The sequence below is a fragment of the Melanerpes formicivorus genome, unplaced genomic scaffold, assembly GCF_026170545.1.
Source record: "Melanerpes formicivorus ecotype bairdi unplaced genomic scaffold, bMelFor1.0.p_v2 SCAF_106, whole genome shotgun sequence".
NCBI lineage: Eukaryota > Metazoa > Chordata > Aves > Piciformes > Picidae > Melanerpes > Melanerpes formicivorus.
In genome coordinates, this window is record NW_027142458.1 from 90,148 (window position 1) to 102,843 (window position 12,696).

General features: G+C 55.3%; 2 protein-coding genes across 17 annotated transcripts in view; one reads left to right on the plus strand and one right to left on the minus strand.

Moving 5' to 3' along the window:
- Positions 1-7,391, plus strand: part of RIF1 (replication timing regulatory factor 1) — a 52,825-nt gene extending 45,434 nt beyond the window's left edge. Inside the window, exons 30-35 of one of the 3 annotated variants that reach the window (XM_068166791.1) lie at positions 1,025-1,162; positions 1,393-1,470; positions 1,594-1,709; positions 2,744-2,897; positions 3,505-3,961; positions 6,201-7,391. In XM_068166791.1, coding sequence (XP_068022892.1) covers positions 1,025-1,162; positions 1,393-1,470; positions 1,594-1,709; positions 2,744-2,897; positions 3,505-3,961; positions 6,201-6,421 — 1,164 coding nt within the window. In that variant the 3' untranslated portion in view covers positions 6,422-7,391. The remainder of the gene's footprint in view (positions 1-1,024; positions 1,163-1,392; positions 1,471-1,593; positions 1,710-2,743; positions 2,898-3,504; positions 3,962-6,200) is intronic. The other 2 variants (XM_068166792.1, XM_068166793.1) reach the window with 2 other exon arrangements.
- A 1,078-nt stretch (positions 7,392-8,469) lies between these two features.
- The window catches only part of NEB (nebulin), a 178,863-nt gene continuing 174,636 nt past the window's right edge, over positions 8,470-12,696 (minus strand). For all 14 annotated transcript variants that reach the window (XM_068166774.1, XM_068166767.1, XM_068166773.1 and 11 more), the window contains 3 exons: positions 11,362-11,511; positions 10,531-10,640; positions 8,470-9,108 (listed from right to left, as the gene is read on the minus strand). In XM_068166774.1, the coding sequence (XP_068022875.1) occupies positions 8,935-9,108; positions 10,531-10,640; positions 11,362-11,511 (434 nt within the window). In that variant the 3' untranslated portion in view covers positions 8,470-8,934. The remainder of the gene's footprint in view (positions 9,109-10,530; positions 10,641-11,361; positions 11,512-12,696) is intronic.

Below are 12,696 nucleotides of genomic sequence, written 5' to 3' on the forward strand. Positions count from 1 at the left end.
CTGTTCTTCATTCGAAGTGATCTTGTGCTGGAGTCCAAGAGGTGGAGGTTGCTTTTTGAGCTCTGCAAGCACTGACAGGCTGCTTGTGTGCATGGGGTGGGGAGTTGTGTGGTCAGAACAGCACCAGAGTTCTTCCCTGCTGCCCACAGGTGTCACTGCAGAACCAGTAAGAGGGTTCCCAGGGCTGGGTTTTGAGCAGCTCCTTACCAAATGCATTGAGTATTTCACAGATTACATTGGCTTGGAAGGGACCTTCAGAGGTGAGCAGGGACACCTACATCTGGATCAGGCTGCCCAGGGCCACATCAGGTTTGACCTTGAATGCCCCCAGGGGTGGGGCCTCAACCACATCCCTGGGCAACCCGTTCCAGTATCTCCCCACCCTCATGGTGCAGAGCTTCCTCTGATGGCCAACCTAAATCTGCCCTGCTGCAGTTTCAAACCCTTGCCCCTCATCCTGTCCTCACAAGCCCTTCTAAACACTCCCTCCCCAGCCTTCCTGTAGCTCCCCTTCAGATACTGAAGTGCTGGTTTAAGGTCTCCCTGGAGCCTTCTCTTCTCCAGGCTGAACCACCCCAGCTCTTTAGCCTGTCCTCAGAGGAGAGGTGCTCCAGCCCTCTGAGTATCTTTGTGCTCTCTGGACCAGCTCCAGCAGGTGCCTGTCCCCCATTCCCTTCAGCAGTGAGGAAGCCACAGCTCTGTCCTTGGGTGAAACACCATGAGAGTGGTGAAGCCCTGGAATGGGTTGTCCAGGGAGGTGGTTGAGGCCCTGTCCCTGGAGGTGTTTAAGCCCAGGCTGGATGAGGCTCTGGGCAGCCTGATCTAGTGTGGGGTGTCCCTGCCCATGGCAGGGGGGTTGGAACTAGCTGATCCTTGTGGTCCCTTCCAACCCTGACTGATACTATGATACCATCAAGGAGCTTTGATGGTTGATTTCAGGCTGTTTTGTCTGCTCAGCCTTGCCTTCACCAGAGGGTGATGGTTTGAGTCCCTCCTCCCAAGCCTCCTGCCCTCTCTCCCTCAGAGCCGCCGCGTCTCCTTCGCCAACCCCATTTACCAGGAGGGGCTGGCAGATGACATCGACAGGAGAAGCCCTGTGGTCAGATCCCACTCCTCACCCTCCTCACGAAGCCTTAAAGTCCTGTCCAATGGGCAGCCCAAGGTCAGTTCTCTCCCCTGGCTCCTGCACCTCCTGCATTCCCCTGGGTCGTAGGCAGCGCTGCCGTGGCGCGTGGCCACGTGCGAGCAGTTGTAAGGGCAGCGTAAGGTGAGGGCTGTTTGCCTGACTCCTCCTTTGAAGGCAAACATCCTCTTGAGCTGTAGGCAGAGTCTTGTGCTTAACTAAACCCTTGAGAGATCCTGAGAGATCTTTTCTCCTCTTTTTCCACCCAGCGTGTCACCACTCCAACCAAAGGATTTCTGCCCCTAGAATCACGTAAATCTAAGCTGAAAAGCTCCAAGAAGTGTTTAGTAAGAAGTGATTTGATTCCTTTTTCTCTCTCATTGTTGGTTTGGGGTGGGGTGTTTTTTTCCCCCCTCCCCATCTTGAGCTGTGTGGTGATTAATCTAGCCCTCTTGTTGTCTCCTTCCAAGATCAGGGAAATGGCCATGGAGCCGCCGCCGTCCCGGAAGGAGTGCATGTACCCCGCCCTGGTTGGCTGCAAGACCCCAGTCAGTGTCATTCTACCTCAGATCACAACCAGCCTCTGGTAAGGGCTTGGTGTCTGCTCAAATGTCACCTGCCTGCTCGACCTACAAACCCCAATGTTCTCATGTATTGATGACCTGCATGAGGGCATTGAGTCCATCAGCAGTAAATGTGCTGACAACACCAAGCTGGGGGCAGGAGTTGATCTGCTGGAGGGTAGAGAGGCTCTGCAGAGGGACCTCAACAGGCTGGACAGATGGGCAGAGGCCAAGGGCAGGAGATGGAACACATCCAAGTGCCAGGTTCTGCACATTGGCCACAACAACCCCAGGCAGTGCTACAGGCTGGGGTCAGAGTGGCTGGAGAGCAGCCAGGCAGAGAGGGACCTGGGGGTACTGGTCAATGGTAGGCTGAACATGAGCCTGCAGTGTGCCCAGGCAGCCAAGAGGGCCAATGGCATCCTGGCCTGCATCAGGAAGAGTGTGGCCAGCAGGAGCAGGGAGGTCATTCTGCCCCTGTACACTGCACTGGTTAGGCCACACCTTGAGTCCTGTGTCCAGTTCTGGGCCCTCTGAGTTTAGGAAAGATGTTGAGTTGCTGGAAGGTGTCCAGAGAAGGGCAACAAAGTTGGTGAGGGGCTTGGAACACAGCCCTGTGAGGAGAGGCTGAGGGAGCTGGGGTTGCTTAGCCTGGAGAAGAGGAGGCTCAGGGGTGACCTTCTTGCTCTCTACAACTACCTGAAGGGAGGTTGTAGCCAGGTGGGGGTTGGTCTCTTCTCCCAGGCAGCCAGCACCAGAACAAGAGGACACAGTCTCAAGCTGTGCCAGGGGAGATTTAGGCTGGAAGTCAGGAGGAAGCTTTACACAGAGAGAGTGTTTGCCCATTGGAATGGGCTGCCTGGGGAGGTGGTGGAGTCACCATCACTGGAGGTGTTCAGGAGGAGACTTGCTGGGGTGCTTGGTGCCATGGGTTAGTTGATTAGGTGGTGTTGGATGATAGGTTGGGCACGATGATCTTGAAGGTCTCTTCCAACCTGGTCTGTTCTGTTCTATTCTCATAAAGCCCTGTTCTCTTCCCCCTGCCCCCTGTGTGCAGTGCCAGGGGCATGGTGCAGGTCATCCGGGCGAGGAACATCCGGACCGTGGGGGACCTCAGCAACCTGACGGCGTCGGAGATCGAGAACCTCCCCATCCTCTCACCCAAGGTTTACAACGTCAGGAAAGCTCTCAGAGGGTACCACGAGCAGCAGGTGAGGCACCCAAGAGCCCAGGCTGGGCCCTGAGGGGCTGCTGATGTTCACTGTGAGGTTGAATCGGGGTGGGGGGCTCGCAGAATCACAGCATCCTAAACTGTTTGGCTTGGGAAAGCCCTCTGAGGTCATCCAGTCCAACCTCCAGCACAACCCCACCTTGGCCATCAAACCATGGCCCACAGTGCCATGCCCACACCTTTCTTGAGCACCTCCAGGGATGGGGACTCCACCACCTCCCTGGGCAGCACATTCCAATGGTAAACAACTCTCTCTGTGAATGCCTGACCACTCTTGATCCTCATGTCCCACCTAAACCTCCCCTGGCACAACTTCAGGCTGTGTCCTCTCATTCTATCACCTGATCCTAGGGAGAAGAGCCCAGCCCCCACCTCACTGCAGCCTCCTTTCAGGGAGCTGGAGAGAGCAGGGAGGTCTTCCCTTGCCCTGTTAACTGGAACTCAAGGCACTGGTGGCCTGGTTGCAATGGTGTTAGCTGCAGTAAGGGTTGTGCCTATTGGGAGGTTAGAAGATCTCCCACCAGCTACTCCTGTGCCTTTCCAGAGGCAAAAACCAGAGCTCTTCTTCTCTCCCCCAAAATCCTCAGGTCAAATCTCGAGGACTTGAGGAAATAGCAGCGCTTGAGGATGTGGAGAAGCCTTCTGAGGATGCAGAGAAGCGCAAAGACACAGAACCCTCTGAGAATGTGGAGAAGACTGAGGACTTTGAGAAGCCCTCTGAGGATGTAGAGAAGCCCTCTGAGGATGCAGAGAAGCCTCAGGGCTTTGAGAAGCCCCCAGAGCACGCAGTGAAGTCTGAGGACATGGAGGAGCCCTCTGAGGATGCAGAGAAGCCTCAGGACTTTGAGAAACCCTCTGAGGATGTGGAAAAGCCTCAGGACTTTGAGAAGCTCTCTGAGGATGTAGTGAAATCTGAGGACATGGAGGAGCCCTCTGAGGATGTGGAGATGTCTGAGCACATGGAACACCCCTCTGAGGATGCAGAGGAGCCTGAGGATAATGAAGAGGAGAAACCTCTTCTTGTGGAAGAACAGCATTCCACAGGTAGCTCTTGCTGGCTTTTTGCCTGGCTTTGGGTGTTCCTGCTGTGTGCTGCTGCTGCTCTCCCCTCAGGGCACCACTTACTTGTTCTCTGAGGGAAGGAGTAGTGACAGGCACTCTCAGCAGGTGAGCTGGGTGCAGGCCACCTGATGGAGCCCAGCAGCAAAGGCTTCTGGAACCTTGTTGGATATTTGGAGGGAAAGGTGCTGCTTTTCCCTCAAGGAGCTGGCATTAAGAACAAGTTAAGCCAGGCTCCAAGTAGTTCATGTTGGGACTCAGCCAGGGTGTCTCCTGAGCTGTGTACCTGCTGTGGCTCTGGGAGTGCACAGCACCAGCCAGCTGAAGCCCAGCTTCATCCTGAGGGGAGTGGGACAGGACAGAGGCTGATTCCTGGATGCTCAGTTTGGATAGAGGAACTTGGCCTTGTTCTTCCCACAAGAGTCACACAATGGTTTGGGTTGGAAGGGACCTTCAAGATCATCCAGTTCCAACCCCCCTGCCATGGGCAGGGACACCTCCCACCAGCCCAGGTTGCTTAAGGCCTCATCCAGCCTGGCCTTGAAGCATTTGGTTACCTGGAGATCAAGACTCAGGAGCACATTGTGTCCAGCTGACAAGCTGGACATTGAGGTGACAAACCTGGAACATGATCAGATGCTTTCATCTGGCTCCTGGATGTGTTCCAGTGTGATTTACTCCAGGTGACCCTGCTCTAGAAGGTGTGGGGTTTCAGCCTGGAGAAGAGAAGGCTCCAGGGAGACCTTAGTGTGGCCTTCCAGTGCCTGAAGGGGGCTACAGGAGAGCTGGGGAGGGACATTTTACAAGGGCTGGGCCTGGAGATTAGGAAGAAATTGTTTGCAGTGAGGGTGGTGAGACACTGGAACAGGCTGCCCAGGGAGGCTCTGGATGTCCCCTCCCTGCTGCAGGTGTTCAAGGCCAGGCTGGATGAGGTCTTAAGCAGCCTGGGCTGGTGGAAGGTGGCCCTGCCCATGGCAGGGGGGTTGGAACTGGATGATCTTTTAGATCCCTTCCAACCCAACCCATTCTATAATTCTATGACCAGATGAACTTCAGAGGTCCCTTCCAACCCCCAGCACTCTGTGTGTGTGATTTCTGACCTGAGTTCTATTTCAGCATGATCTTCTCATGCTCAGACATCATGAAGGTCTCCATGAAGGGTTGTGTGGAGTTCTGAGGGCTGCCTTTGTCAGCAGCAGCTCTCAGGGTGTGTGGAGCAAACCCTTCTGCTTTAATCCCTTCTGGTGTGCAACCTAAGCTGTAACATCAGCTCAGCTCTCAGTCCAGACCACAGAGAATCACAGAGTGGTGGGGTTGGAAGGGACCTCTGGAGATCACTGAGTCCAAGCCTCCTGCCAGAGCAGGGTCACCTAGGGAAGGCCACAGAGGATCTCATGGGTTTGAATGTCCCCAGAGATGGAGACTCCACCACCTCTCTGGGCAGCCTGCTACAGGGCTATTTAACTTGGAGAAGTTCCTCCTCATGTTCAGATGGAGCTTCTTACACTCTTCCTGCACCTAAACCCAGCAGCAAAGCTCTGGTCCTGCTGGGACAGGACCCAGCTCCAGCAGGTTGTGCTGTGGGCCCAGGAAGAGCCCCAGAGGCAGGGAAATGTCCACAGGGCACTGGCACAACAAAGCCTATTTTCCTTCTTCCTCTTTATTCATCATTTCACTTCACAAGTAAAACAAATTGAGCAGCTTTGGAGCTTGGCAGGAGCTGAATGGGACCTCAGTGTTTGTTGCTCTGCTGCAGAAAGGGACTTGAACCAAAGTGGGGAGGGACAGCACCCAGTGCTGGGGCTGAGGGGCCTGCAGCAAGGGCTGTCCCCAGGCTTGCAGGAGACACCTCCAGGGTGAAGGGCTCTGAGGCTGCTGTCCCTGCTGTTCAGTATCTGCAGGGGACTTCCAGGAAGGCTGGGGAGGGGCTGTTCAGAAGGGCAGGTGGGGACAGGATGAGGGGCAGTGGTTTGGGACTGGAGCAGGGCAGAGTTAGGCTAGACATCAGGAAGCTCTGCACAGTGAGGGTGATGAGACAGTGGTACAGGCGGCCCAGGGAGGTGGTTGAGGCCTCATCCCTGGTGCCATTCAAGGTCAGCCTGGCTGTGTCCCTGGGCAGCCTGTTCTAGCTGGAGGTGTCCCTGCTGACTGCAAGGGGGTTGGACAAGACCTTTGAGGGTCCCTTCCAACCTGATGCAATCTGACTCCTTTGCTTCCCTTCCAGCTCTGGTTGAAGCAGTTGCCCCAGCTCCAGCTGCACCAGCCCCAGCAGATCTCCTGAGCCAAATGGAAGCCCTGGCAGCTCAGCTGAGCTCTGCAGAGCTCCTCCAGTGCTATTCAGGCAGCCAGCTCTTCGAGATGCAGGCCAAGCTGCTTGCCATGACAAACTGCATCATGAGGAACCTGCAGGCCCGCTGGCAGCAGCCACCTCCTGAAGGTTCTTAGTCCCCTCCTTCTTTCTGAGTGAGGAGGATTTTATGTTACAAGAAGCTTCCCCAAACCCCTTTATTCCTTAGGGTGAGTGAGTGCTGAGCCCTGTGCCTTTTGCACCAGAGGAGATGTTAGCACCTGCTGGAGCAAAATGTGCTGTGCTTTCCTGGTTTTATCTCCCTCCCTCTGTGTGTGTGTGTTCTGATTCCACGGGTTGTGTGTTCCCTCTCAGTCTGTCTTGCCTTGCTATGCATAGTTCTTTCAGCTGGTGAAAGAAAACTTGGATCAAGTTGTGCAATAGCAGAAGAAGACTCTGAAGCCAAGCCCCCAGAGGAGTTACCTTACTGTTGTTACTAATCATTTTTTCTCCAGTCTGAAGTGTTCTTAGCGCTGCCAGCTCTGGGTGGGGGGCGAAGAAGTGGATCCCCCAGCTCTGCTCCTTGCCTCAGGAGCTGACAGAGCAGCCTCTTTTCCAACCCCTCCCCCTTTTCACTCCTCCCAGCCCAGGATGACCCCAGGATGAGATCTATTTTTGTAGGCCACGCACTCAGAAGCTGCTTCTCTTGGAGGTGACCAATTCCAGCCCCTCTTAGGCTTTGTCTCCCCACCCCGTGTTGGGTTCTCTGTTCTTCTGTTGGAGAAGAACTGTTGTTTGGTTGGGGGGGGTGGGGTTTTTTCTTCCCCCCCTCTCCCCTCAAGGAAATGGCTGTACCCAGGAGCTCTTTGTATATTCATGTACAGACTTGTGGCAAATGTTGGTTAATAATTTATGACTTTCTAGAGGTTTTAATTGCATGGGTTGCAGTGCTGCTTCTGAGAGAGCTCCAGAGGGGCCTCCCTTGGGCTTTTGCTCTGGACAAAAGGAAATCATTTGTATATATTGTACTGTAGCTGTCAAAATGGACCTTGGGGGGGGGAGGAGATGCTGCAGGACATTTTAGAACTTCCACATGGGCAAATAAAAGAGCAGATGATAGTTCCCAGACTTGGTAACACTGGTGTGGTTTGGGGAGGGAAGGTGGGGGCTGTGCCCCATCAGATCTGTTCAGGCCTGCTTGGCAAGGGGGAGTCACAAGGTTGGGAGGGACCTGCTTAGAGGTAGGAGCAGGTTCTGCTAATGTGTCTGCAAGACTCTGTGTTCATTGTCCTTATTCAAGATGTGGGCAGCCTGATGGAGGTGGAGGTGTGTCCCTACTCTCCCAGGTGACCTTTGAGGGTCCCTTCCCAGCCAATGCACTCTGTGAATCATGCAGCTCCTGAGGAGGATGGAGCAGGCCAGAGGTGGGATGTGATTGGGGCCAGTGCTGAGTTCAGCTGCAGGCTTCCTTCTTTGCTGAAGATGTTCTTTTTGCTCCCAAAGCTGCTTCCTTGGGCTTCTCCAGCTCTCACAGTCTGAAGTTGTCCCTCACACACCTCAGAAGGTCATACCAAGCACTGAAGGAGGACATCACCTTTTCAAGCTGGTTGTGTAGACCCAGGCAGGCTTCCCTGTGGTCTAAGGCCCTCAGAGCCAACACTCAGCTTTATGAATTCATTTCTGACTTTTCTCTTGGCCTTAGCACACAGGGAATTCTTACCTCCTCTTCCTTGGATCCTGGCTGATACCAGAGGCTTCAGGAGCTGAGCAGGCAACAAACCATGTGTTCAGGTAGGAAATCACTTGTCCACTCACAGCCCCTCAGAGCTTGACTCTTGTCTTGAAATATTGATCAGCAATGGAATGGAGCAAAAGTAGATGGAGATTGGATGTGAGGAAGAAGTTCTTCCCCAGGAGGGTGGAGAGACACTGGCACAGGTTGCCCAGGGAGGTGGTGGAAGCCTCATGCCTGGAGGGTTTTAAGGCAGGGCTGGATGTGGCTGTGAGCAACCTGCTGTAGTGTGAGGTGTCCCTGGCCATGGCAGGGGGGTTGGAACTGGCTGATCCTTGAGGTCCCTTCCAAGCCTGACAGTTCTGTGGCTCTGGCTTCACCACCTGAGGTAATTCCCTTTCTGAAGAGAGTTTCCTGAGCCAGGGCAGTTCACAGTGAGGCTGATTGCTTCAGCAGTGACAACACCAAGCCTGCTGCAGGAACATCAGCTTTATTGAGTCACTCATCCACAGTAACAGCTTTTTGACCCCAGAACAACAGATGAGGAAGAGCTCAGCAAGCAGAAGAGGTTTTTGGGTTCAGCTGGGTTCCCTCCCCTAGCTAAATGATTGGAGACACTAAGGCTAAATGTTAGTTAAATGGAAAAGAAGTGGACACAGACGTTTTAAAGCAGCCCAGAAACATCATACTTGATGGGAGGAGGAGGAGGAGGAGGACACCAGTTGTAGTGTCAGGCTTGGGTTCCTCTCTAGACACTGCCCTGGCTCCCAGCCCAGTGGTGAAACGTTCCAGAGTCCAGGCAAGGCTTGCAAACAAAACACCAACCAACCCCTTGGTTTGGCCTCGGCCTTGGAGGAAGTGCAGCGCTGAGGAGTGGGGTTAGAGGCAGGTTCTGAGGCAGGTTCTGAGGCAGCTGGGGCAGGGCTGCCCCGGGCAGGCTCAGACGGCCTCGACGTAGTTGGCGGGCAGCATGCCGGTCTTGCCGGTGCGCTGCACGGTGCCGTACATCCAGCCCTCGTCGATGGCCTGCACGTTGACGATGGTGTCCCCGTCCTTGAAGGACACCTCGTCCGCGTCGGCGGCCGTGTAGTCGTACATGGCCCGGTAGGTCTTCTGCGGGAGGGACAGAGAACCCAGAGTGAGAAGCAGAAGGGAAGAGCAGGCCCAGCACAAGAGCTCTACTGACTGCTCTCCGAGGGCCGCTGCCGGAGCAGCTGGGGGGCTTTCAACTCCTGCTTTCATCTCAGTCATAGCATGGGGTTGGGATGGAAGGGAGCGTGAAGCTCATCCCCTTCCAACCCCCCTGCCAGGGGCAGGCACACCTCCCACCAGCCCAGCTTGCTGAAGGCCTCATCCAGCCTGGCTTTGAACACCTCCAGGGAGGGGGCATCCACCACTTCCCTGGGCAACCTGCTCCAGTGTCTCTCCACCCTCACTGGGAAGGATGTTCCTCTCAGTAACTTGGCTGCCCAAGCACTGCCCTACCTTGGGTGACAGCCTCTGTGGTCTGGTGACACTGAAGCTGAACAAAGTGTTTTCAGGCTGCACTTGAGCAGAGTCTAGCTTCAGCTGTAACTTGAAAATGTCACCTCCCAGCAGATCTGATGGGGAGGTGATGCCATACCCCATTGTCATCTCTGAGACATGTAAAACTTCTCAGGTGTCATAGTATCAGATAGGGTTGGAAGGGACCACAAGGATCAGCTAGTTCCAACCCCCCTGCCATGGGCAGGGACACCCCACACTACATCAGGCTGCCCAGAGCCTCAGCCAGCCTGGGCTCAAACACCTCCAGGGACAGGGCCTCAACCACCTCCCTGGACAACCCATTCCAGGGCTTCACCACTCTCATGGGGAAGAACTTCCTCCTCACCTCCAGCCTCAATCTCCCCACCTCCAGCTTCATTCCATTCCCCCTAGTCCTATCACTACCTGAGATCCTGAGCAGTCCCTCCCCAGCCTTCCTGTAGCCCCCTTCAGATCCTGGAAGGCCACAATGAGGTCACCTCAGAGCCTTCTCTTCTCCAGACTGAACAGCCCCAACTCCTTCAGTCTGTCCTCACAGCAGAGCAGCTCCAGCCCTCTGCTCATCTTTGTGGCCCTTCTCTGGACACCTTCCAGCACCTCCAGATCCCTCTTGTAATAGGGGCTCCAGAACTGGAGGCAGTACTCCAGGTGGGGTCTCAGCAGAGCTGAGCAGAGGGGGAGGATCACCTCCCTTGCCCTGCTGGCCACACTTCTCCTGATGCAGCCCAGGATCTGATCTGATTGTGTCCTACTACAATGACCCTCATACCCCTTCACCTGGTTTTCTACCAAGCTTCAGCCCAGGTGGTAGACATGGTCCCACCTCAGTCCTGGGGGAATGCAGAAGGGTTGTTTTGGGATAGCTTTGGCAGGCTATGGAGATTTGCACATTACAACAGAGGAACATCAGCTTAGGCATGATGGACAGCACACCCAACAGCTCCTGGAGCCCTCCCTTGGTCCCTTACAACTGCTGGCATCTCAGTCCATGGGCTGGGTGATACTTACCCCAGCAGTGGAGGGGTGGGAAGGAACAGATGAGACAGTTGTTTGCTGGGTGGCAACAGAGGAGGAACGCTGCTGTGGCAGCTCGATGGTTTTGGCATGTTTGTAGCCCACTGCCAAAGGAAAAGAAGCTGTGTTACTGTAGAGCTGGCAGGAAGAGCAGGGCAGGAGAGGGCCTGAGGCTGGAGCAGGCTGACCAGAGAGGTTATGGAGGCTCCAGCTCTGGAGGGATTCACAGCATGGAAGGGGCTGGAAGAGATTTGAGTCCAGCCCCCCTGCCAAGGAAGTGTCACCTAGAGAAGGTCACAGAGGAACACCTCCCAGGTGGGTTTTGAATGTCTCCAGAGATGAAGACTCCCAGCTCTCTGGGCAGCCTCTTTCAGGGCTCTGGCACTCTTAAATGCAAGAAGCTTCTCCTCATGTTTAGATAGAGCTTCTTGTGTTCCAGTTTGTGCCCCTTACTCCTTGTCCTGTCACCGGGCACCACTGCAAAAAGCCTGGCCCCATCCTCCTTGAAGTATTGATGAGTATGGATATCCTCCTCAGGCCGCTCCAGTTAAAATCACAGGATGGTCTGGGTTGTAAGGGACCGCCAAAGGTCATCTAGTCCCACCCCCTCTGCAGTCAGCAGGGGCATCCTCCCCTAGATCAGGTTGCCCAGAGCCCTGTCGAGCCTCACCTTGAATCCCTCCAGGGCTGAGGCCCCAGCCCCCTCTCTGGGCACTTCTCTGTCTTCCCAACCCCACCTGGCCCTTGTGATCCTGGGCAACCTGCTTCAGCAGGGCCCCATCTGTCCTCCCCCAGCAAGGAGGGGGCTGGCTGTCCCTGCAGTACCTGTGGCAGTGGAGGTGAAGAAGCCCCCAGAGCTGTAGAAGGAGAGCTGTTGATCCACGGCGTCCGAGGGCTCGGACTTCTCATCGCCGCCGCTCAGGCTGAGGGCGCTGGCGGAGCGGGAGTGCTCGCGGCTGCGGCGCTGCGCCTGGACTGCGGGGAGAGAGGGGGCTCTGGGCAGGTGCACGGCCAGAGCCCAGCTCTGCATTCACACACACACAGGAGGGGTTTGTTCTGAACCTGCCTACGCACAGCTGCAGCTTCACACTCGCTGAGAACACCCCCCACTGTCTACCGCTGCTCAGCAGAAACCTGCCCCAGGCGCCACAGTTGGTTGCTGAGTCTCACATAGGCTATGGGCAAAGGCCTGAGAGGCCCAGCTGATGTTTCTGAGACTCCAGAGAGGGTGGTGGCACTTGGGGAAAGTGTTCTGTGGCCAGCAGTGAAGTGGTGAAGTTCTGCTCCAAGGCACAGCTCTGTCCCTCTCGCCTTTAATGTCTTTGTTATCCAGCGTCGTCTTTCTTTTCCCTAACCTCCTTCCCTTCAGCACCAGCTCCTTCCACCTCTCATTACCCATCACAGAATCACTTCACTTGGAAAAGACATTTGTGTCCAAATCTCTCTCAGTACCACAGCCCTGCCTCTTTGAAATGTTTCCAGGAACAGGGATTCAGTCACCTCCCTCAGCAGCCTCTTCCAGGCTCTGAGAACCCTTTCAGTCAAGAAGTTTCTTCTAGTGCCCAACCTAAACCTGCCCTGGGGCAACCTGAAATCACTTCTTCTCATCCTATCACTTGATAAGGGGGAGAAGAGACCAACCCCCACCTGGCTCCAGCCTCCTTTCAGGCAGCTGTAGTGAGCACTGAGGTCTCCCTTCAGCCTCCTCCAGTTCCCTCAGCTGTTCCTCACCAGCCCTGTTCTCCAGACCCTTCCCCAGCTTCCTTGCCTTTCTCTGGACCTGCTCCAGCCCTCAATGTCCTCCTGGGAGTGTGGGGCCCAAAACTGAACCCAGGGCTCAAGATGTGGCCTCACCAGTGCCCAGTACAGGGGGTTGATCACTTCTCTAGCCCTGCTGGTCACACTGTTGCTGATCCAAGCCAGGATGCAACCTGGGCATGGCTTCCTTCATCAGCTGTCAGAGCTGAGCCATGCCTGAGATTTCTGTCACTGAGGACACATCTGCAGCAATGAGCAGGGCAGGAGGCAGCTGAGGAGCAGTCTGGTGCTGCAGAAGGCAGCCAGTGGCACTGTCACACTGCCTTGGATCCTACAGCTCCAAGCTGTGCTTTGGTCCCCCCAGGCTGGCAGTTCCCACTGGGTTCCCACAAGCCTGGCACC